This window comes from Nesoenas mayeri (assembly GCF_963082525.1).
Source record: "Nesoenas mayeri genome assembly, chromosome: 13".
NCBI classification, from domain to species: domain Eukaryota; kingdom Metazoa; phylum Chordata; class Aves; order Columbiformes; family Columbidae; genus Nesoenas; species Nesoenas mayeri.
The window spans coordinates 12,986,705-13,008,925 of NC_137550.1; the positions used below are offsets into that span (position 1 = coordinate 12,986,705).

Consider the following 22,221-nt stretch of genomic DNA (forward strand, 5'->3'; position numbering starts at 1 on the left):
CGAGGGTCTCTCCAGCAAGGGACAGCCCGTCGTTCTGCAGATGAGAATACCCATTTCAGTCCTGCTCCTGCCTTAAGAGAAGCAGCTGAATCATTTCCTGGTGCTCTACCTGGATTTATCCCCTCAATACCATTTTGCATCACGCAGAGCAAGGCGAGAGCCTGAAAGATCCTTTTCATATCTGGGACATAACATTAAGTTCTATAAATCAGTGTTACCCCAGAGATGTCACTGAAGCTGTACCTATCTGTACCTCCTGAGAATCACATTTGGCAAAAGCGCGGTGACGTGGCTGGGAAATGCAAGATAAGGTTTATTTCGATTTTCAACAGAAAAGTGCAAATGCAGGAAAAGAAACAATATGTGGAAAAGTGCCCACAGTTCTCCCTTTCTTAGATGTAAAGCCCTTGGACTAAAATAGCACAGCGAGATTAAGCTCATTTGTTTCCCAATCGAAATCCCAAGACTCTTCCGTATTTCAAAAAGCGCCATAGATGCTTTTTGGATGGCTTCTTTGCTTTGTCAATAGAAAAGTACCAAGTATGAAGGGAGGAAGACATTTTTCTAAGCACAATTCACAAGGGGCTTCAGCACATTGACTCTGCAAAGACTGGGCACAGGCTTGTTAAACCGTAAACACTCAGAGGGATGAGCTGAAAGCCAGGGACATCGATTTTAGTGCTAAAAACTTCTGCTTCAGCGATAAGCATCTGCCCAGGCTGCCCTGCAGCCCTCTCAGGCACAGCCGTGTGTTCTCCTTCCCAAACACCCAGCACCGCTTGCACCCCACTTTGGGCTTAGCTTGTGGCACTAATTCTGTATGCTGCAAGACATTAAGGGGTTGTTGGGCTTAACTGTAACATACTGAAGAACCAAGCTGAGGATGCGAGGCGTCAGTCACCAGAGTTCATTTGTTTGCTCAGTCCCTTACACTGGATAAATGTAACATACTTCATTTCCCATGATGAAAACATTTTGCTCTCAGTCTCGCTGTAAGAAAAGGTAAATGGGGGGCATCCTGAGTCAGGGGAAATTGGGAACCCAATGTGAAAGACACAGATGAAATGGGTAACTGATTGGTTTAATTACAATCTAATTTCCTCAATCACAAATTCAAAAGTAGATGGCATTGGATTTTAATTAAGAGGACTGCTTGAAGGATCTCAACCTCATCATTTTTTAGTCAAAGAGGTATGGAAAAAAGGTCAAAAAATTGTACTTCAAGTTAATGCAAACCAAAGGTAATTATCAGATCCAGCAGAAAATTCTCGGAAGTATCAATACTTATTGACAGATGCTGCTCCTCCGTCAGACACACTCCTCAAACACACTGCATCTTTCTCGCCCATCGCCCAAGGACAAACCCCCTCCCCAGCTCTCAACAGCCCAGCCCACGTCCTGCTGCAGCACCCAAGTGTTGCAACCCCACGTACCTCGCAAATGTCCTTGAGGTGCTTGATGTAGTGGCGCTCCGTGCTCATGATTTCATTGATGACATTGGCTCTCATCTGGTCTCGGTTCTGGACGGTCCTGCCGAGACACAGGCAGTCGGCGTTTGGATCCAAATGGCCATTCTGCACGTCGCTGGTTCCCTCCTCCACTCCATCTTCTTGGTTCACCCATAGCTGCAAGAAGAGGGGAGAGCAACAGGCTTATTCATAAAAGCCTCAGGAAGCCAAAGAGTGAAAACAGGCTTGTTCTTGGGTCGCACGACTCTGGGAGATACTGGATCAACTCCCTCCTTAGAGCAGCGTGGTGTCCACAACAGCCCACGTCCATTTTTATACTGGTGCAACCAGCCCCAAACAGTTCCCAAACACCGCCAAGTTCATCTTGTAAGCAAAGTATTGACAGTTTTGATCTCAAATAGAAAATAATCATGTGAAAGGTAACTGGATGCTGCCAAGATCTATGTATGCAAAACACAGTAACCCAAAGAAAACTGCAGCTACTAGTGTAAAGCAGGGCTTGTCCAGCTCCCGCGCACCATCACTGGGGTCTGTCCCAACAGGGAGAAACCCCACGGAGGAGGGAGAAGCTCTTGACAGGTGATTGATTTAATAAGGTCAAGAAACGGCTGGCTCAGAACTCTGAACGGATGTGAACATCAGCCCAGGCTGACTGGGTTGTGGCACTGAGCTTTCTGGGAACTTCCCAGAGCAGGGTTTGTGATGAGCATTGATTTTCATTTCACAGCAGCTTTGCTCATCATTTCACATGAAGAACCTTTCTCGCTCAGGCAAATGCCCTAACTCAGCATCCTGAGATGGTGATCCCTGAACTGCACGCAGCTCAGACCAGCTGAATAAATCTCCTAAACCTCGGGGAGGCTGAGGGCAGGTTTGGACAGGGTGTCCAGCACATCCCTGGGCACTGAATAAACTGGAACAAATCGCAAAAAGCAATGAAAAACCATCACGGCACACAGAATTTTCTTTCCATCATCGAATAAAAAACGAACATTTAACTTGTAAACTAAAAGAAAATGTTGCCCTCCAGTCTCTGTGCCTATGAACAAGACTCTGCTCTGCACACTGCGTATGTATCAAGTGTCTCCTTTTGTTACCTTTTCCCCCCAAATAAAACCCACTTTAAATAACTCTGATCAATTAGAATTGGGCTCAACAAAGCTATGAACAAACATTAAATAAATCTCAAAGCAGACAGCAATACTGCTATCCTACACAGATCACCAACGTTGTTATATAAATGAAGCTAATCCCCAAATACTGGAGACTTTCAAACCTACCTGTAAACACTGGAACTGTCAACACAAACAGAGCAGCATATGGAAAACAAGCTGCATCATTAACCTCACCTTTCAGTCTTACTTTCAATGTTAATAGTTTTTAATACTTCTCCATTATTCAGCTTAAATTTGGTTTTAAACAGATTGTCAAGGGCTGTGTTCCTGTAAATTACTGAAGTAAAAAACCTAAACCTGCCCATGCTCCTTCCCTGCTTTCCTAACCAATATCGTGTTTTGCTAAAACACTTCTTACTGCTCCCACATTTTGTCATCCTACAGTGAGTTATAAAGGCCAAGAAGCCGAGATGTTCTACGAAAACCCGCCCCTTCTCTAGAAAAATGTTGATGATGCTGCAAACTTTGGGGATAAGAACCTCAAGGCAATAAAAAACTGGAGTTTTCACCCTGCTCATGAACATGCCTTTGTCCGGGAGCCATCAGGCCCATGCCATCTCCTACCTGTCCCCACCCTGCACTGCCAATGTGGGACCTTCTTGTGCACATTGGGAGACCAGGGGGACGTGCTGAAGCCTGTCAAGGAGCAATTAACCCTTCCTGCCACATCAGCACTGCTCCTGTTGCATGAAGGAGCCATCCCTGAGACCACACCTGGAATACTGTGTCCAGTTGTGGCCCCTCAGTTCCAGCAGGACAGGGAACTGCTGGAGAGAGTCCAGCGCAGCCACCAAGATGCTGAAGGGAGTGGAGCATCTCCCGTGTGAGGAAAGGCTGAGGGAGCTGGGGCTCTGGAGCTGGACAAGAGGAGACTGAGGGGGGACTCATTCCTGAGGAGCAATATGGAAAGGGGGAGTGTCAGGAGGATGGAGCCAGGCTCTTCTGGTGACAACCAGTGATAGGACAAGGGGCAATGGGTGCAAACTGGAACACAGGAGGTTCCATGTAAATCTGAGAAGAAACTTCTTCATGGTGAGGGTGTCAGAGCCTGGCCCAGGCTGCCCAGGGAGGTTGTGGAGTCTCCTTCTCTGCAGACATTCCAACCCGCCTGGACACCTTCCTGTGTAACCTCATCTGGGTGTTCCTGCTCCATGGGGGGATTGCACTGGATGAGCTTTCCAGGTCCCTTCCGATCCCTGACATTCTGGGATTCTGTGATCCCCCAAGTCCAAAGGCTTCATACCTTGCCCCAGGACAGCACAGCCAAGAGTCAATTTAATGTCTTGCGTGACAGAGCAGAAGTGAGACCCAGCGAATGTGGCTGTCAGCTCTCGTTTCTCATGTCCTGATGCCCTCCAGTGAAGGGTTATGTCCCAGCACAGGACACTGTGCAGTCCCATCGTGCCGGCAGCACCCGGGCTGGCTCGGCTGGTCCCAAGTGCGGCTGGTCCTGAGGGCGAGCAGCCCTGGGGCTGCAGAAGGGCATGTCGGTGACCCAGACTGGTGCTGTGATGCTGGTTTGGACCCAGGGAAACCCCATGGAGATGCAGCATGTCTGGGAGAAGCTCCACATGCAGGACTAATGTCAGTATTAAACCCTGTTGGCTGAAGTTTAAAATAACTTCCCATCCTACCTTCCTGCTACCGTGAAAAGGTATTTTGCAGCTCTCACAAACCCAACTGGAACAGCTTGTTACCAAGTTTCATGACACTCCTGCCAGTTTGGCAACAGAGGGTATTTTTAAAGCTCTACCTCCTGGAGCCAAGTCATCGTGAGAAGAATTTCAATTTTCATTTAAAAAATAAAGCAGGAAAGATCTAATCGTAATAGTAGTGGGGAAAAGCATGAAAGCATGAAGCCTAAAGGCTTTGAAACTCTAAGGCAAACAGCAAGCTTGCGAACTTTTATGATTTCTGCAAGCCTCGGAATGTGGTGTGCGTTCTGCACGCCGCGGGAGCACTCCCTGTGCCCACATCTGGGAATCTCAGGAGCCCCGCGTTTTTCCTTAATGAAATTTTTGCTCCTTTCTGCTAGAATTGATGTTCCCGAAAGGAAAAAGATACAGTTCTAGTCCCGATTACTTGTTCTTTAGGTTAAAAACAAATGCAAAAACATTATTGGTAACAGAGGAAGCCAAACGTGCGTTCCACCCTGCGCCCTCCAGCCTCACCTGCTGAACGGATTAATCCCACTGTGCTGTTCAAACACTCCTGCTTTTTGTCTTAAGCTCTAAAGTTCTCACTAATTCAAGCAAGGATCGTTCTTCCAGGGGATCATTTGAAGTTTGGACCGTGACTCACAAAAGCTGAGGTACATTGGCAGCTCTGCTGTTGACCTTGGGCCAACCACTTGCACTGGTGGAGCCTTTCCTCAGGATAATCTACCTTACTGATGACATTTCGCATTGATACTTTTGAGGTTGACAGACCTTATGTTGAAGCAGAGGGCTTTGAAAAGCTCATGCACACTTTGAAATGTGGATTTAAATGCACGGCTGTGGGCTCGCCACACTCTTGTACTCATCCATGAGCAAGAATTTGGCTGCATGGACCTTTGGGCTGATGCGGTGTGGCTGGTCTTGCACCTCCGGCTCTCCAGTCCTCTTGTGGCTGTGCTGAGAAGCAGCTGGGCTGCGCTGGGCCAAGGGACGGCTGCACCCAAAGTGTTAATTGTGTCCTCTGACCCAGCACCAGCCCCCCAAGCCAGTTCCTCTCTGCTTCACTGACCTGCTCTGCGCTGCAGGCGACAGTCAGGTAGGAGAGCAAAACTGGGGGTGACACTGTGTTTTCCCCCTAACTTAATAAATGTCACATTTAGTTGATTTAGACAATGCCGCAAAGCTTCCTGCTTTAGCCCAGCTCGCAGTCACCTGTAAGTACAGTGTTCGCTATGTTTTAGACACATGTGACTCTCCCCAAAACACTCTCCTGCCCGGAATGCTTGACCTCCACCGCTGCAGGTCACAGCTGAGATACCGCTAATGGAAAAAGGGCTCTCTCTTCCTCAGCTTTTCCAACACACTGGACACAAATGCACAGATGCACCTCTCTTTTTTAATAAAAGAAACTCCAAAACTCTAGTTTTCTGCCTGTTTCACCTGGTTTTCCCTGCTCAGGATGGGTGGCTGCCACCCCTGTGAAGCTCCTGCAGAGCTGGGACCTTCTGCAGCAGCTTTGGGATACCAGCCTGAATTACTGAACCCAATGCCACTTTTGTTTTTTAAGAATAAATAATAACAGCTGCCCAGCAATCACCAACAACCTTACAATAATAAATCAGCCTTCAATGGCTTTTCAAACACCTCTGCAATGCAAAAAAGCAAGGGGGCTGAAATAATATGGCACTGCATGGGTCTCCCCCACGCCGTCGCAAAGGTCCAGCGTGCTGAACAATGAAGTGTGCCCTGAGAACCACTTCAAATGCTTTGTATTGAGGATTAATTAGAAGAAACCAAGAAAAACTACAGAGAGAAAAAAAATCAAGTTGCATAACGCTAGTGCTAAGTGGTGTTTCATACTGCAAGGCCACCCTACATGTGGAGAAGAACAGGCTTATCATGAGGCTCACAGTCCTACTTCAAAATTCAACCCTAATTAGGAAGTCACGACCAGCTCCTGCGTAACACAATCATTTGCAGAGGCAGATAAAAGTGAAATAGTCAAATAAAAGAGCCCCTTTTGCCTAAGGATCCAGTTCTGGGAGCCAGAAAGAGCGGATCATTTAATTGTGCTAGTTAATATTAGATGTGATTTATATAAAATCTGTAGAAATGTGGTGTATCAATTTGCAGCTATACCCAAATGGCGCCGTTCCAACATTAGCCGACCTGTAATTATTATATATTTAGACTGCTGAATGCATACGCTGTATATAGAGGACATTTTACTTGCATAGGCACTGAGGGCTGATAGCCTCATAATAATCAGAAAGCGTGATAAAACAAACATTTTACCAGCCATCTGGATTATTAATCTCCTTCCACTGGATATTCACAAGGACGGAACTAGCAGATATTGTGTCACCCTGGATTCTAGCTCACAATCAAATAATGTGGCAGATTAACGAGACAGGCAGATCCTTCCGGAAAACTGAACCTCTGTTCACCAGTGACTTTATAACAAAACCCCTGCTCCAGGTTTGTCCCCTCTCCCTTCTCCTTAAGCTGCTGGTCACCTCCTGCCATGCCCTTGTTTTCAGCGACACGTGCTGTATTATATGCACGCTCTGTTGGACTCTATGCTGGATTAAAAAGACCACTTGCTTATTTGCAATAAAGTAGGGCTCACGATGCAGAGCTTTGCATAAGTGAAACAACATCAATGTCTGCGTGTCAGTCCAGCGATGGGGCACAGCCTGTCTCTGCCCTCGGGAGGAGGCACAGCCTGTCCTGGGCTCTCCCAATGCCCAGGAGCAGATGTTTTTCCCTTCCTGCCTTTGGAGAGGAGGTGAGGACCTGGCAAGAGGCACAGGGATGCTGTCTGTCCCCTTACCACTGTTTTCTCCCACAGCCTGAATTTTTCTCTCTCTAATGTGGCTCCAGCCTCACCACCCTTCACTTCTCCTCCAGTTCACAGGCTCTTCGATACCTTCTGTTTCCTTACTGAAACTCCCCGGCTTCAGCAAACCCACTTCCAGCTCTTCCTTCCCCTCTAAAACTCTCCATTCCCAGCTTTGCAAGTTCCCTTTACCCTTCACTCATTTCTGGAAAAGGAGAAAACAGCATACTGTATAGGGACAGCCTCAGACTCTGTAGGCATGAAAGGTGAACAAAAACAGCTCCAAAGAACTTGCACTGTGCTTCCTCCTTCTGCTTCCCGCAGTCTGAATGCACTGACTCCATGGGCTGAGCTCCTCCGTGGAGCAAAAGTTGCATGGCCACTGCAATAAAGTGGATGTGCTACATTATATGCCTTATATACATATATATATACACACACAAACATTATATATGTTAAATACTGAGAGTTAGGGCTCAGCCATCCTCACTTCCTAAAACTCAAAAACCCCGAGGACTGCACCGCATCATTCAGGGGAAGGTTGGCAGAGGACAGGGCTGCGCAGATTTGCGCCTGGTTTGCCTGATTCAAAACACGGCAATTCAAAGCACCACTGCGTTTGCAGCTGCAAGCCAGCCTGTGTGGGGAAGGGCCCGAGTGCTGCCATTTGAACCTTTGGGGAGTTGAGGGATGCTGAGCTGAGTGGCACGAGTTGTCACATTAACGGCAGCTGCAATTAGCACAGGCAGCCTTTAGTTGCTAAAACGCTGCTTGACTTAAAAAAACCTAACAACCCACAATTTGACTGCAGCGCATCCTGTCGCTGTGAAGCGCTGCTCGCGCTGTGTGCGATACCTCTACCAGAAGCTATTTTTATGCAGGATTTGCCACGGGAGAATAAAATCTCCTTTACAAGGCACCGACTGCAGCAGGCACTGCAGCACATATCGCCTTGTTTGTCCAACAGGTGACTGCTACTTCAGCGCCATCCCCTTTTCCTGGCAAATCTCACCTCGCTGCCGCTGCGCAAATGCAGATGCCCTGGCTGCGGCGGGTGGAGGCACAGGTGAGCGACTCGCTGGTGTATCCAGATCCCTGCACGTACAATGAGCTTTTAAATGGGAATTAAAAAGCAGGCAGGGCAGCAGGAGGTGGCTGGGTCTATGTGTGCGCCACAGAGCACAGTCACAATCCCTACCAATAAAAGTTAAACCCACCTACTCAATAAAGCGCGTGAGTTGCTAGGCACTAAGACAGGACTCGGGCTTAGAGTCTCCTATTAAACAGTGTCTTAAAAGCTTACACCGATTTATGTGGCACTTCTCTTTTTGCAGCAGAAAATAAAGTGGGTCAAAGGCAGCTTTTCAGCAGGAAGATGAATCTAAAATTACAACACTTGGGGAAATCTAGGCAGTGATGAGAGAGAACAAGGAGCGCTGCTGCACGGATCCACCCCTGCGTTTTCTCCTATATAAGCGCTACAGACCACAAAGAATTTATACACCATCTCTGCTCAAAGCTCCGGAGGACCATTACCCTTCATTTCTGTACAACAACTCAACAGTTGTAATAAAAACTCCTCCTCAACCCCAGATTTGCTCTTTAGCTTAGTTTAGTAAATACAAGGAAGGGTCACTGCTGTTGAGGTGGGAAGAAATGTATTCTGTGAACTCAGTCTTACTCTTGGTATCCAAAGAGATTCAGGATTGCTTTATAACAAAATAAATCCCGTTCTCTGCCCAGGACAGGCACATTCTGCTGTGTCTCTACGGAAAGATTTCACAGCACTAAACATCCATAAGCTTTCATTTTTTTTACTTCTTTTTCAGTGGAAATATGTCAAGAGCCCAAACATGATGCTATTTGATCTGCTGTGTTTGGAGTGTCTGAGTCTTACCTGGGCCACTTTGGAGACTTGATATTGGGCTCTGCAATCAAAACTTCATTTTGAGACTTACTGTATTTTCAAAAGGAGACCTTAAGGTACAACAGCTGACCCATTTGGAGTACTGGAGTATTATCCTGTGCTGTAAATTCCTCCCTACAAACACTAAGCCTCTTTTTCTAAGTGGATGTGGATACTGGCTGTGCTGATATGCAAAAACTCATTGGTACCACATCATGTAAAGACAGCCCAAGGCTACGCCATCCACAACCCAGAGAAGAGCAACAAGTAGCATCATATTATGAAATCCCATTTAAAATTCCTACTGTTTTTTTCCAGTTGTACCTCCCACCCTATCAGACCTCTGAAAGTTGACCAGACATTCAAAGACACTGTGCAGCTCATCAGAAAGTCGATGGTTGCACCCTGTGGTTGTCCAGCACGGTTAGATAACATGGGCTAAAGTACAAAATAGATACCTCCGTCTATCCTAAACTCATTATTCAGCCTTAAACCTAATTCTGTAGTTCTCATCTGCCTCTCTAATGACTTACAGGTTTTCATAACTTTCTCCCTGAGGGCAGTAGCTTCCTGCAGGAAACCCTTCACCATTGCTTACTAGCTCCACATTTTACTTCTCCTATGTTATGCTTTTTCTCTTCCCCAAAAAGCAGCTCATTATCATCCAGTTTCTCCTTGAAAGCTCCTGTGCTCCCAAAACTCTGTGGCTTTCCTCTCTCCTTCTTTCTTCTAGATGCGTCTCCAGCTACTAAGAGGATAACTGCAGGTGTTCATGGAGACAACAATTCCTGTACATGTAGGCAATTCAAGCCCAGTTTTTGTTGGCAACGCTGACAGCTCTGTGTGTAAAAGAGGCCGAGGGAATGGGCAGGTTACTGTTTTCCTCTGCACTTGCAAATGTGGATTTTTCCTGCGACGAGATGTTGCGAGTACCAAGTGCTTTGCCAAAGATTTTCATATGATCTGGCTGGAGAGCAAGAAGTGTCAGACGTCTCATTGCAAACTCGGTTTCCAGCCCAGTTTTGTCCTCAGGAGCGATCCACATGACTTCTAGAGGAATCTGACTTTGCAGCGATCTTCTGCTGCACCCCCTCTTAGTACCTACGAGAGATCCACAGTCTAAAATATCCTGAAATTAATCCTATTTGGTTTTAGACCTGTCTGGGCTGGCCTGTCATCCCTTACTTCAACTGCTTTTCATCCTCTGCTACGCAACATGTTGTTGTTCCCTTTTCTTGCATAAGAGAAATAACAACCATAAAGGACAGCAATTCTTTTGCAAGTAAAACAAGAACCACCCAGGCTAAATCAGGCAGTTTTCTGGCATTGTCTTAAAAAAGCAAGGCTCAAAGTATAACAGAGAAAAAAAACCAGCCTCCTCATTATGAAAGAGCGATCAGCTGAATGAGAAACACAAGGAAAAAATGGAGAGAAGAGCAAAGTGAAAAGTGTTGGGGTTAAACAGTCCTTGACAGGGCCCTGAAGGAGCGCAAACCCACCGCAACAGTCGGGCAAGAACAAGAGGGGTTAGAGGCACCTTCTCTAAAGGTCCCAAAGGCCTTGCAGGCATCTGGTTCAACATACCGAGAAAGACAGAGAGTGAAGGGGTTGTGGGGAGTGTGCAAGAATAGAACTGAAGAGGCAGGCAGGACGGCCAGCGAGGGGGCTGCATGGGGACAGCAGCTCTGGCTTGTGAAGCCCACTGGCCAATGTTGCCAAATACTTTCAATTTTTAAATATTAATCACCATCCATGGCAGCAAAACCATGCAGTTTTCCCTGTTGGGAGTGCATCATTTGGTCCCCGGGCGCGTGTTTGGTCCCAGCCTGTGCTGAACAAGCGTCTCACAGATGAAATGACTGATCCAGCCTCTTGAGGAGCGGATGGAAGGATTGATTTTAGTGGAAAAATGTCAAGCTGTGAGGTTGGGACAATACAAGGAATGGCCAAGAAACGTGCCTGGTAAGGTCATCACGATCCTAAGCACCAAGGTTTGTTCCAGGATGTTGTTCAGATATTTGTGTATAACAGTCTGAGATTCATTGATTCACCTCCTTTGTCTTTCCTAGCTTCCAAATTAATCCTCCCAGCCTTTGCAAAGTGTAGGGAGAGGTGGAAAGTTCAGCCAAGTTGAATGATCCATGGTTTTGGACCTTAGAGTAAATAGGCTCGTTTGTTTAGTTGTTTGATGTTACCTCCACTGGCTTGAGGGTCAGACTCACTGTGCCCTATTCAACAAAATACTAAACACTACTTGTTATTCTGCGCCAGAATAACAGCATAAGCTTTTTCATGAGGCAGCCCAGGCTCCAGTTGCAGTCACTGATCTCTTGCTCTTAGTGCTGCCCAGACCTAGGAGAGACACAAGACCTGCGCTGTGTGTCCCGTAGGGGACAAAATTGTCCACCGGGGAGGCAGAAGCGAGTAAAGGTCTGGGTTCCCTTTTTGGTGGTCACCGTGCATCATTAAGAACCACCAGGTCATACATTTTAACCCAGTTTTCCTAATCCGTATGGCTATTTCCCAGATGTAATCAAATAGGGCTGCTGATGATGCAGAGTCGCTCAAAAGAGGGCAAGACAGGCAGAGAACCAAAGGTGGCATCTCCCTAGGACGCAGCATGGCCTGCGGTGTGCGGTCCGGACAGAACAGTCTTCCCGTGGCTGCACGGAGCTTGTCAAATCGCCTGCGAGGCTCAGAGGAAAGAGTTATCGTTCATATAATTTTACCAGGCAAAATAAACCTCAGTTTTTTGAACCATATCCCCTAAGCTTCTAAAGGAATTAAATCTGTGATCCCACCTATGGAATGCTGCGCAGCAGGGAGAGGAGAAGGAAGCGAGCAAGGTCAAAGCAAATGGTTTTGGCTCCCCAAAGAAGGCTCGAGAGCGCCCAAATAATGCAACAGGAGCCGATGACAGCAAAAAGGGCTGCTTCTTGTCCTTTGGCTTTCATAAAAAGTGCTGAAATCCTCCTTACTTGCGAAAGGCCAGCTTGCCACAGGAGGTGGCTGGGTACAGCAAAACCTGCTTCAGCAGAAAAACAGAGACAAGCAAAATGGTTCCTTGTCCCCTCAAAAAAAATAACCAGAGCTGGTCATGGACTAAATAGCAAAGTGATTTTATATCCAAAACTGCTGAAGAGTCAAAATGCAGCGCTGCTTTTGGAGAGGGGGGCGCTGACACCTCCCTGGGCAACATGCAGACCAGAAAGCTCTTCGAAACGTGGCTGGTGTGAACTTTTAGGCCCCACTAAATCATCTACTCGTAGCTCTGGTTTTCCAAAGAACCGCTTAAGGAGAGAGGCTACAACATGTTGAGACACACAGCAAAGACCACTCCATAGCCCAAGAGCCTGAAAAGCAGAGCCAGTACCTACCACAGCCTCCCTCAACCCCACGCTCGTTTCTTTTGGAAACTTCTTTGCTCCCCATTTTTCAGACAGAAAACAGATGGGCTGGAAATAAGCATCAATGATAACAAACAGTAACCAGTTCAGTTCATGGACCGTTCTGAGCAGCATCAGTAGCGATTCATTGTAGTGGTAAAAAGAAGAAAGTCACTCACCCTCACGAAGCTGGCGGGAAACCATCCTTCTTCATCATCGATCTGACCCCACCACCAGTCCTTGTTGGAAGCATCCAGGACCTTGATAACGTCTCCTGCTTTAAACGCCAACTCCCGGTTGGCCATGGTGACGTGATCCCATACTGCCTCAGCACTTACAATAGAACCACCACTGATCAGCTTTGAAAACAGAAAACCAGCAGTCAATACGAGCTCGGTTCCCCGGCGCAAGCACATGCACAGCAGCAGCACAGAAAGAAGCGCTCAGCCAAAGTAAAACAATTCTCCTCCATTCCAATCCGTAACGATTTCACCCTCCCATCATGTCACCCAGTCTGCGACCATCGCCACCGGCCGCCGCTTGCTCCCGACCGCGCCGTGCCAGCCAGCACTGCGTATGGGTGCCCAGCACCTGCCCGCTCACCGCCGCGCCACATCTAAGAGCATGCACATCTAGCAGGGTACATGGCTTTCTGGTACAAGTTGGTTAGTGTGAGGTATAGCTGGGAGTTCCCAAAAATGGCAAAACCAAGTGATGGTGTCCTGCAAAGGAATTTTCATTTCAGAGCAAGTTTGCTCAGTTAAAGGATCAGTCTGAGGCTCAGAGGGCTTTCCATGCAAATCCAAGCAAAGCCTGCAAACATATTTAGAAGAACACTTTTTTTCTTAGAACTGAGAGATCAGTATTTGTTCTGTGCTGGTGATGTACTGACATCCCTTGCTTTTGAAACCTTGAGGCTACACAGCAGAGCAGACGGGCACTGTGGCACCCTGCAGACCTGTTCCAGACCTGGCCTGGAGCACAGCCCGGCCTAACCCCGCTCTGCCCACCTGAACCTGCTGGCGCTGGCTGCCGGGAGCCTGCCCACCAGAGACTGGACTGAGGCCACATTTGTGCCCAACAGGACCTACTGACGTGTCTCCACATGGAGCACACGGTTGCCTTAGAGCTGGACCTAACTGATTCTCATTTTCATTGTGAGCCACCTAGTTTTATATATATAAAACTCCCGCGTAATGCTTGCAGAAAGGACCCATCAGAACACTGATACTTGTGCATCCACAAGACAAATCATCCATCTATGCCTGGGACACCCGCTGCTCCTTGGAATGATAGCCATCTATTTTTTAACAGAATAATAAATTGTGTTTATGTTTCGTCCACTGCAGGAATTCTACACTGAACAGTAAGACTGCCCTAGCAAATATAGACTTCACCCATATGCTTATTAGCTTGTCAGAGCCATCCTGAACCTTGTTCATTAATTCTGCTGTCTGAGACGCACTGAATATGCACTTGGGCTCGTCTCCAATTCAGAATTTCAGCTCACAAAGGAAGAGTTCAGTGCTGCAGCCATTACAGACCTTCCACGTGGCAAGACTTTAACAGCCGCAGATATCCTTTCAATTTAGGCAAGCACTACAAAGCATAAAGACAATAACCCGTCGCAGCTGTTATGTAAGTGCAGAAGCACTGGGAACGGTTAGAGAGCTCTTAGCAAGCTCTTTTGTAAGTTTGGCTTACCAAAATGCTTGCTAATAACTACCTGCACAGTAAGAACCTGCAGTAAACCTTCTAGCGCTGCTGCAGGGTTCTCGGCATAAACATATAAGAGCATTCAAGTCCCTAAAGGCGATTCAGTCAACAGATTAAAGGACCTGATTTACCATTTTCCTTGAACTGACTTTCCTTTAAGAAACCTTAGGTGTGACAATTATAGTTGGAGTTTCAGCTCTTCCATTATTAGAAACAGTTGTCCATAAAGCAGCAAGATCTAAGAGAGCCTAACTTGGCACTTAGTGCCGTTCTCCCTCAAAGCCAAGATGTATCTACTCAGCAGACCTCTTGTTCCTGCAGCAGATAAAGCAAAAGAATGTTCTTCCTACTTCCATTTTGTCAAATCTAATTTGAAATCAGCTGTAAAAGAAGCACGGCTTCTCCATATATCACATTGTCTACGCACAAACATCACAAGATCACCTGGCAGCAGACAGAAAACAAAGCCACGGGTTAAAGAGCTCTCACTGAAGAATCAAGCAATGGGCATCGTCGATGTGCTGAACTTATCACAGAGGGCATCGCTAGTATTGGTGTGGATTGATCTCACATTCGGGCTTTTGATCCAGAGCTGCAAGGAGCTGGGCATCAGAGGAACACATCCAAACTGGTGGCAGCTGAAGCCAGGTGGTGCGGGACCCCCAGCTCACCCCAGCTCTGGGCCCTCACTTAGCGGAACGGCAGCTACATCTGGAAATCAACAGTGCCAAAGATTGATTTCTGATCCTAGTGCAGCAGCTGAATGCTCAGTGACATGTTTCAGTGCTTCCTCACAACACCTTGCGTCGCTCCAAATCAAGATTGCTCGGTGCTTCATGACCATGAATCAGTTCAAACCACAAAGAACACCAAGACAGATCTGGAAGGAACGACGACATCACAGATGAGGAAAACCCGCTCAATATACTCAAGACCATCTAAGAGTCATCTCCTCTTCTGCCAGGCCTGAGCTCTTTACCCTCATTAGTGATTTTTATGGCCACTGTCCCTCCTTTGCCCAGCCTGTGGTTTCCCCGCTTAAGCAAGCTCTGCTCTTTCAGCCCTGGCTTAGCAGACGGCTCTTCCTTCCCCTGAGCATTTCACTGGCACTTTTTGGCATCTAGATATTTTGCCTGCATCTTTCTTGAACACACATGACCAGAACTGTAAATACTATTCCCAAAGAGACCTTACCAGAGGTTTGTGAAACAGCAGGAAATATTTATTACGGTGTCACAGAAATCTTGCAGTAATACGTAACATCTCCCCCTTATTCCCATGGCTACCTCCTGCCAGGGGCTCCTTGTGATCTTGCATTTAGCTTCACTAAATAAATGGAGTATGTTCTCTTCTTCTAGAAAATCAGTTTTCCTGTCAAAAAATAAATCAGGTTGGCCTGACACTCGTTCCTTTTGTTAATGCCATTGGGTATTTTAGTTCATTTTTCACCGACGATGAACCAGGAACAGAGCTATTACGCACAAGCCAAGTTGCTGCTTTTTCTGCTTCAGCTACTTGCTGTCACTTCAAACACAGGCAGTTCTGGGCCCGAACAGCCACAGAAACGTCACTGAAACCAAACGTGAGAGGGATTGAGCTTTAGAGCCTCCTAGCCTACTCTGCAAAAAGTGCATTTCTGAGCCCCGCGCACAAAATCTCAGCTCTGATGAGCCCGGCCTGGCCAAGGCGAGGCCTGCCGGGGACCTGCAGAGGGCCAGGAAAGCACCAGCGTGGGCTTGGGATTTTCCTGACGTTAACACAAAGATCTGTTAGATGCTTCCAGTGGCGGGGATGAGGTGAGGTGGCTTTACAAAGTCTTGATACTCAAGGATAAAGGCTGGAAGTTCTTGGTTTTCACTGTTCTAGTGCTACTCTGGAGGCATTCAAGACCTGCCTGGACACCTTCCTGTGTAACCTCATCTGGGTGTTCCTGCTCCATGGGGGGATTGCGCTGGATGAGCTTTCCAGGTCCCTTACAACCCCTGACATTCTGGGATCCTGTGATTCTGTGTGATTCAGCTGATAGAAGAAAGGCTCCTTTAGCTTTCGCTGGTCCTTTCCCGCCCCTGGTCCATCTCGTTCATCCAAGAAATGGATCCACACTCCAAGACGCCTGCAAGCAAGTCCTGGCCTCACAAAACACACGCACAGTTCAGCCTCTGAAAAAAGAATGGCAGCGGGACGGCAGAATTCGAGTTCCAGCCATCGCATGTGCTGGGTCCACTGAGAGAACGTCAGAGCCTCAAATTAAAAGATCCAGTTTAATTTATTTTGCAAGACATCTTGCTGCATCTGTGGAGCCGTCCGCCTCTCTCAGGGCAGGGTTACAGAGACAGAACCTGACATCTGCGGCACCAAGAGATGATGAACTAGAGAAAGGTCAGGATAAAATATTATTTTCTGAGATAATTCAACACTTCACTTCAGAAAGTTCACGTCTCTTGGTTTCAAATCTGAGCCTTAGCACTGTGGTCACACAGATTCAGCCAAAGACCTTGAAAGGGACATATCTCCCATAATTTTAAATGTCTACCGCACAGCATCTCAGTCATCTGGACTCCTTTGTTATCAGTGGAGAGAAAGAGACACATCTGGAGTGTGATTCACCTCTGCCACTTCAGTTGTCTACCTTCGAGTGAGGTGAATCATGCCCTAGAAATTACTATTTCTCTTTTTTTAATTAGGTGATGCAGACATTTATATTTCCAAGATCTTATGTTTGCCTCATCTACAATTTGGCCATTGCTAAAAAGGGACTGGACTTAACAATAATTATCACAATAGGAACAGTCAAATATTAAATCACACTCTCTCAGGCACAACGCATTCTCAGTATGAGAAGGTTGTTGTAAATAAAATTCTGTTCTCCGTGCCCACTGGAAGAATTCAGAAAATCTCAGAATTGTATATTTACAATACATATTTGGGAAGAGTCCTACTCATAAGAAGAGGGAGGCAACTAGAAGAAACGCAATGGATGATAATGTACGTTTGGTTTTGACATACCCTGAACGCTGCTTGTCTTTCAGGCCAAAGTCCTAGTTCCTATGAAAATCAATTACTCTTGCCAGTTGTTCAAACTAAAGCGCCTAAAGAGAAAAGTTCCTCAACGCTTTCACCATGTTACACCAGTCCAGGAGAAATGCCCATGAGCATTTCTTAACAACAGACCTGAGAATAATTTACACTGTTTCATGGGAGGCTTCAGAACGCTGCCAACCACTTGCTGTCTGGGGTGAAGATCAGATAACTGGCGTGGTCACTGTTTGTCACGGGTCCTTCTTCACACCTGTTTGTGGCCAAAGAGAAGTACCAGGCAAGACAGATGAGGAGCCGCTTCTGTGTCCCAGCACCACAAATAAATTGACTTAATGAGGAAAAGAAAAAGGGAATAAAGACAATGCTCCCTCTAATTATACGCACAGCCGACACATTTCTGGAACACACACTAAGAACAAGGACGTGGGGTATTATCACTGCATCACCAGAAGCACAGCAGCCTTTCCAGGGATTTTCACTTCCAAAGTGCTCTGTAAACCTCCAATAACTCAGTCGCAAACCCTCACTCTTACAGACACTTATTTAAGGTGCTCCTAACACCCTTGTACAACAGGTGAATGCTTTCACAATAGCAAGTAAAGTCAGTGGAAAGGAATTAAATCATTCCTACTTATGGTCGATGTGGATTATTTCTCTTCTAGGCCAATGTTATTTCCAGGATGGCACATAGCCACTGGAAATACTGAATTACAATAGAGGTGCTGCCAAAATAAAATGACAACAACAATAATAAAGAGTAAAAAAGGGTTTCAGAGGGCTAACGCCTGCGAGCCCAGAGCTCCTGGCCCTGGCACATGCCGGTGGAGATGCTGAAAGGCTGTACCACCGCGAACATAGCACGGAACATCACTGCAAAACCTCTGCTGAGCTCACCTTGTCCTCCCTGCTGTCGGGAAAGCTCAGAAATGCCCATCTGGCAAACGATCCCGACTGTCTCCTTCCCTTACGCTTTCCCAAGGCCTCAGCCAAAGGGGAAGGATTGGCATTAATCCCACAGGGGCAGCTTCCAATAAAAACAGAAGGAATAACAGGAACAACACCCCGTTACATGACAAGGTGGAATCACTCTGCCAAACCCCATGAGTTGAGCAAGTCTGGAGCTAATTCATATGGCCCAAAGGAGAGGAGGAGAATGCCACGAAACACCCTCCTGCAGCAGCAGGTCCCACACGCCTTGTCGCTCCCTATCGTGTGGTCCTGCACATCCTGATCAAAAAAGCCCAGGATCACCACCTAGGATGTTTTTCTCAAGCCCATGTCAGGAAGCGACCTCTAAACACAAGATTACAACTTCTTCCAGGGTGTAAATCTACCGGCCACGAACCAGCTGTGTCATTGCAAAGGGATTTTGCTGCAGCTTGACGAGATGGGGCAGCTCAGAAGAAGCGTCTGGGGAAGGGGTGAGCCTGTGCCGCTGGTCCAGCTGCTACATTTTCCCCAACTTTGCTCCCTTCCAAAGCCACAAGGCACAGTTGGAGGCCAACATCTGCTCCTTGTCGGCAACCGCCCGTGGTGAGGCAGCCGAGTGTGAAACGTGGTTTAAGGAAATCAGCCACCGCTGCAAAATTTTGCTGAGTATTCCCTATTAATCAACACTTACTTGTGAGCCAACCTGAAAAAGAAATCAGGGACTCACTGGTCCCTGGAGACTGAAATGGGCACAAAATAGCAGAAATCTTTTCAAGAGGGTGATTCAGATTGAGGCCACACAAATCACTGTCACCTCTTCCATTGGTAATCGTCCTTAGCTCACGAGATTCTGCTTTGAGTTTCCAGCACAGAGTTTCTCCCTAATCCAAAATTCACTTAAGGGTTACCTTCTCAAAAAACCCCCAAAGAAATATACCATAGATCACCATCTCCATAGCAAACTCTAAGTACCTACAAAGTTTCTAGGACCATGGCCTCTGGGTAACATGAATATCCTTAAGGCAGGGATGTATTTCTCTCTTTTATTAATGCATCAACAGAGTTACAATAGTCAAAAAGCTCTGGGTAGTTCCCTTTCAAATCAGCATTACATAAAGTATGTATTCCTCCAGAGGAGCGGGACGGCAGGAAAAGGGAGCAGGCTAGGAAGGGGAGATGCAGAAACACGGTGAGACTACGCCATTTGTTCCAATTGTTCCTGTACAGAGATGCCCTTGATTCAGACAACATAAAAGCACTGTAAAATAACAACAGCGCTTCCCATTGTATTCAACAGGCCCTTCCATTACGGCAGCAGCCAAAACATCTTCAAACAAGAGTATACAGAGGGCTGGCATTCAGAGTGGAAAAATCAATGCTCGGAGTAACCCCAGCAGAACAGGAGACACAATCAATCTGCAAGCCCCCAGTCAAATGAGAATATCACTTTGCTGCCCATGTTCGCAGAAGAAAGGCACCTCACGCTGCTTCGCCCTCTCGTGTTTTAATTGCGTTGCTCCCTCCCGAGCAGTAACTCTTACAACCCAGATTGATAGGGCAGTTTAATCATGGGGCCATTTATTGTAACAACAATACCGTCATCTTAAAGATTTCCCAAGGAGGGTGTTTATAGCTCTGCTGAGATCCACTCATGTGTCTCCCCCATCAAAACCACGTGTAGGGTATGAGCAGAACCCACAGCCCATGTTCCCGTCCAACATTCCGCTGGTTGGCACAACCAGGGCACGTTCACTCCGTTGACAGAGCAGACAAGAGGGAAGGGTATAAGAAAACGTCACCCCACCCCGTCATGTTGTACTTCTGCTCTTCTACCATCTCCCAACAGTCCCTTTGATTGTGTATTTATTTTTAAACCTCTCGTCGGAAATTATACAAACTGAATAATGCCAAATCATAGTGGATTCGCCGTGCGGCTTATTCACAAAACAAATGGGAGGGCATTTCCACTTGATTTGCTTATTCTCTGAAGAGGTGCAATCACACAAAGGTTAAGCACAAGGCAAAGAATTTCCCTTTCTGCTTTCAAGCCCTTTGATGAATTTGACTAATGGCTGGATTTGAGCTGAAAGAGGCTGATTGGAGTGAGAGCGCTTCTGATATCCCCATAGTCACACTTGGTTGGAAGTGTTATCTGTGTATCTAAAGGTGGAGAACCAGTACAGGCTTGAAGGTTCATTAAGACTAGGTTATTATATTTTTCATGGATTTAAATTTTCTTGAAAAGATATTCCCTGGCACACATGAAATCACCTGGCTTCATATAGGGTATGGCAGTAAACTCCAGGGTATACTGTCAGTCTTATTCTCCACCTTATTACAGTTATTGTCTGTGTCATTCCTATTAATAATAATAGCTGTAACACAGAGCTATGTACGATAACCATAAAACCAAGGCAGCAATGAGGAAAAGTCCCAAGTAACAAGACAGAGTTACTCCAATAAAGCACTGCCCATGTGGTGTTTAATTGGTTCTGGAGCACCGACAACCCTCCACTTTGATGGTGCATATGTCACCGTAATTGCTTCCCAATCCCTTTTGCGTACTGGGCACATTGAGCCTCCCCTTGCCTGATGACATATCTTTTATGTAGAGTAATTACAAATAACCACTAACCGTAATCTTTTAGCTCAGATGAATGATGAGATTGGTTCTGGGACTCAAAGTTTAAACTGCTCCGGGAAAAAAAAGCACCTTTCATCAAACACAGCCAGAGCAGCTCCCGGCACCTCACTGACTTGGGGCCAGCACCGGCTGTCAGAGCAATCCCTCATGTGGAAAACAAATGGCCTAAATACTCCTCAAGATCAAAACCTAAAATACCTGCGCAAATCCCAACCTTCTGACTTCAGAAAGTACTCTTCACATTCCTAAATAAGGGCTGTAACTGCCTCCAAGACCTACAGTTGTATTGGAAATCCTTCCTGTGATCAGATGGCCGAAGCCGTGCTTTGATTTATGCCCCATTCAGTCTTACTGGCCTGAGCCTGCAGTACGCTGTATGGCCGAGGGAAGCAGTCAGGATTGCCAAGTAATGCTTTCAGCATTAATAAAGTATCAGCCCAGCTCCGCCGCATGCTGCGGCAGCAAATATTGTGCCCGATAACATCAAAGCTTTGTGTACAGACCACTGCAGGACTTGGGAAAAGGCTGATACTGTTATCTCTCAATTACCCAAGGTGCAGAATAACACAGATAAGCAAAACGGATATTACAAGCTACATATAAATTAAGCTCTGGGAGTGTACAGAGAGGGGCAAGAAGCTGCTGAGGAACCCTGAGCTGAGAAGAAACAGCACAGAGAACTGGGCTGCATGGGGATCGTCCTGAGCATCCCTGTGCCCGTGGGGACCGGACCCACAACCTCAAACCCATGTATGGAGAGCCAAGACTTGGCTGAATATGTCAGAAATGCCCGATCTAGACTTATTTTACCCAGGAAGCCTGTCCTTACTGAAACTGGAAAGCAAAAGACTTGTGTCCCATGGAGCAGACTCGCTGACTGTAGGCAAACTCAGTTCATCTGAGCAACTTCTGAAGGGAAGGAAGATCCATCACCTGTAACTCTGGCGCATGGGAGCTTCCAAAGCAAAAAGGAACTAAGGAGCAAATTACACAAATCAATCCCAGTGGATCGCACTATTCAACATAGCTACTCACAAAGGCACAGAGATCTGCTCATCCCAGACATGGGGTCTTCACTCTGGAACCCGCAGCAGAGCGGCCATCGGCCACCACAAAGCTGGTGACACACAGCTGAGCTGTCCCAGCTCTGCCTAGCGGGACAACGGCACATGGACACGCAGCTGCACATGCACATTGGGAATACCGAGGGCAGCAACTTCGCCCATCTAGAATCAGGCATTCGTACTGAAATGAATAAAGTGACAGGAGCAGAACTAATGAAAGCATAAGTAGACACTTTGTCCTATAAAAGCTGACACAGTTGGCCAGCATCAAGAAATCATGAAAGGAAATTAATTCAAATGTAAGGCTGCTAATATAAAACAGAAATATTATTCCTGGATGGCAAAGTACAAGGAACAAGAGGCAAAAGCCCCTTCATGATATCAATCACTGCGAT

General features: G+C 46.7%; 1 protein-coding gene across 3 annotated transcripts in view; it reads right to left on the bottom strand.

Annotated features, from left to right (window-relative positions):
• Positions 1 to 22,221, bottom strand: part of ARHGEF9 (Cdc42 guanine nucleotide exchange factor 9) — a gene marked incomplete at its 5' end in the record, with an annotated part of 121,216 nt that overhangs the window by 45,716 nt on the left and 53,279 nt on the right. For 2 of the 3 annotated variants that reach the window (XM_080352906.1, XM_080352905.1), the window contains 2 exons: positions 1,434 to 1,625; positions 12,613 to 12,792. In XM_080352906.1, the coding sequence (XP_080209032.1) occupies positions 1,434 to 1,625; positions 12,613 to 12,792 (372 nt within the window). The remainder of the gene's footprint in view (positions 1 to 1,433; positions 1,626 to 12,612; positions 12,793 to 22,221) is intronic. The other variant, XM_080352907.1, reaches the window with a different exon arrangement.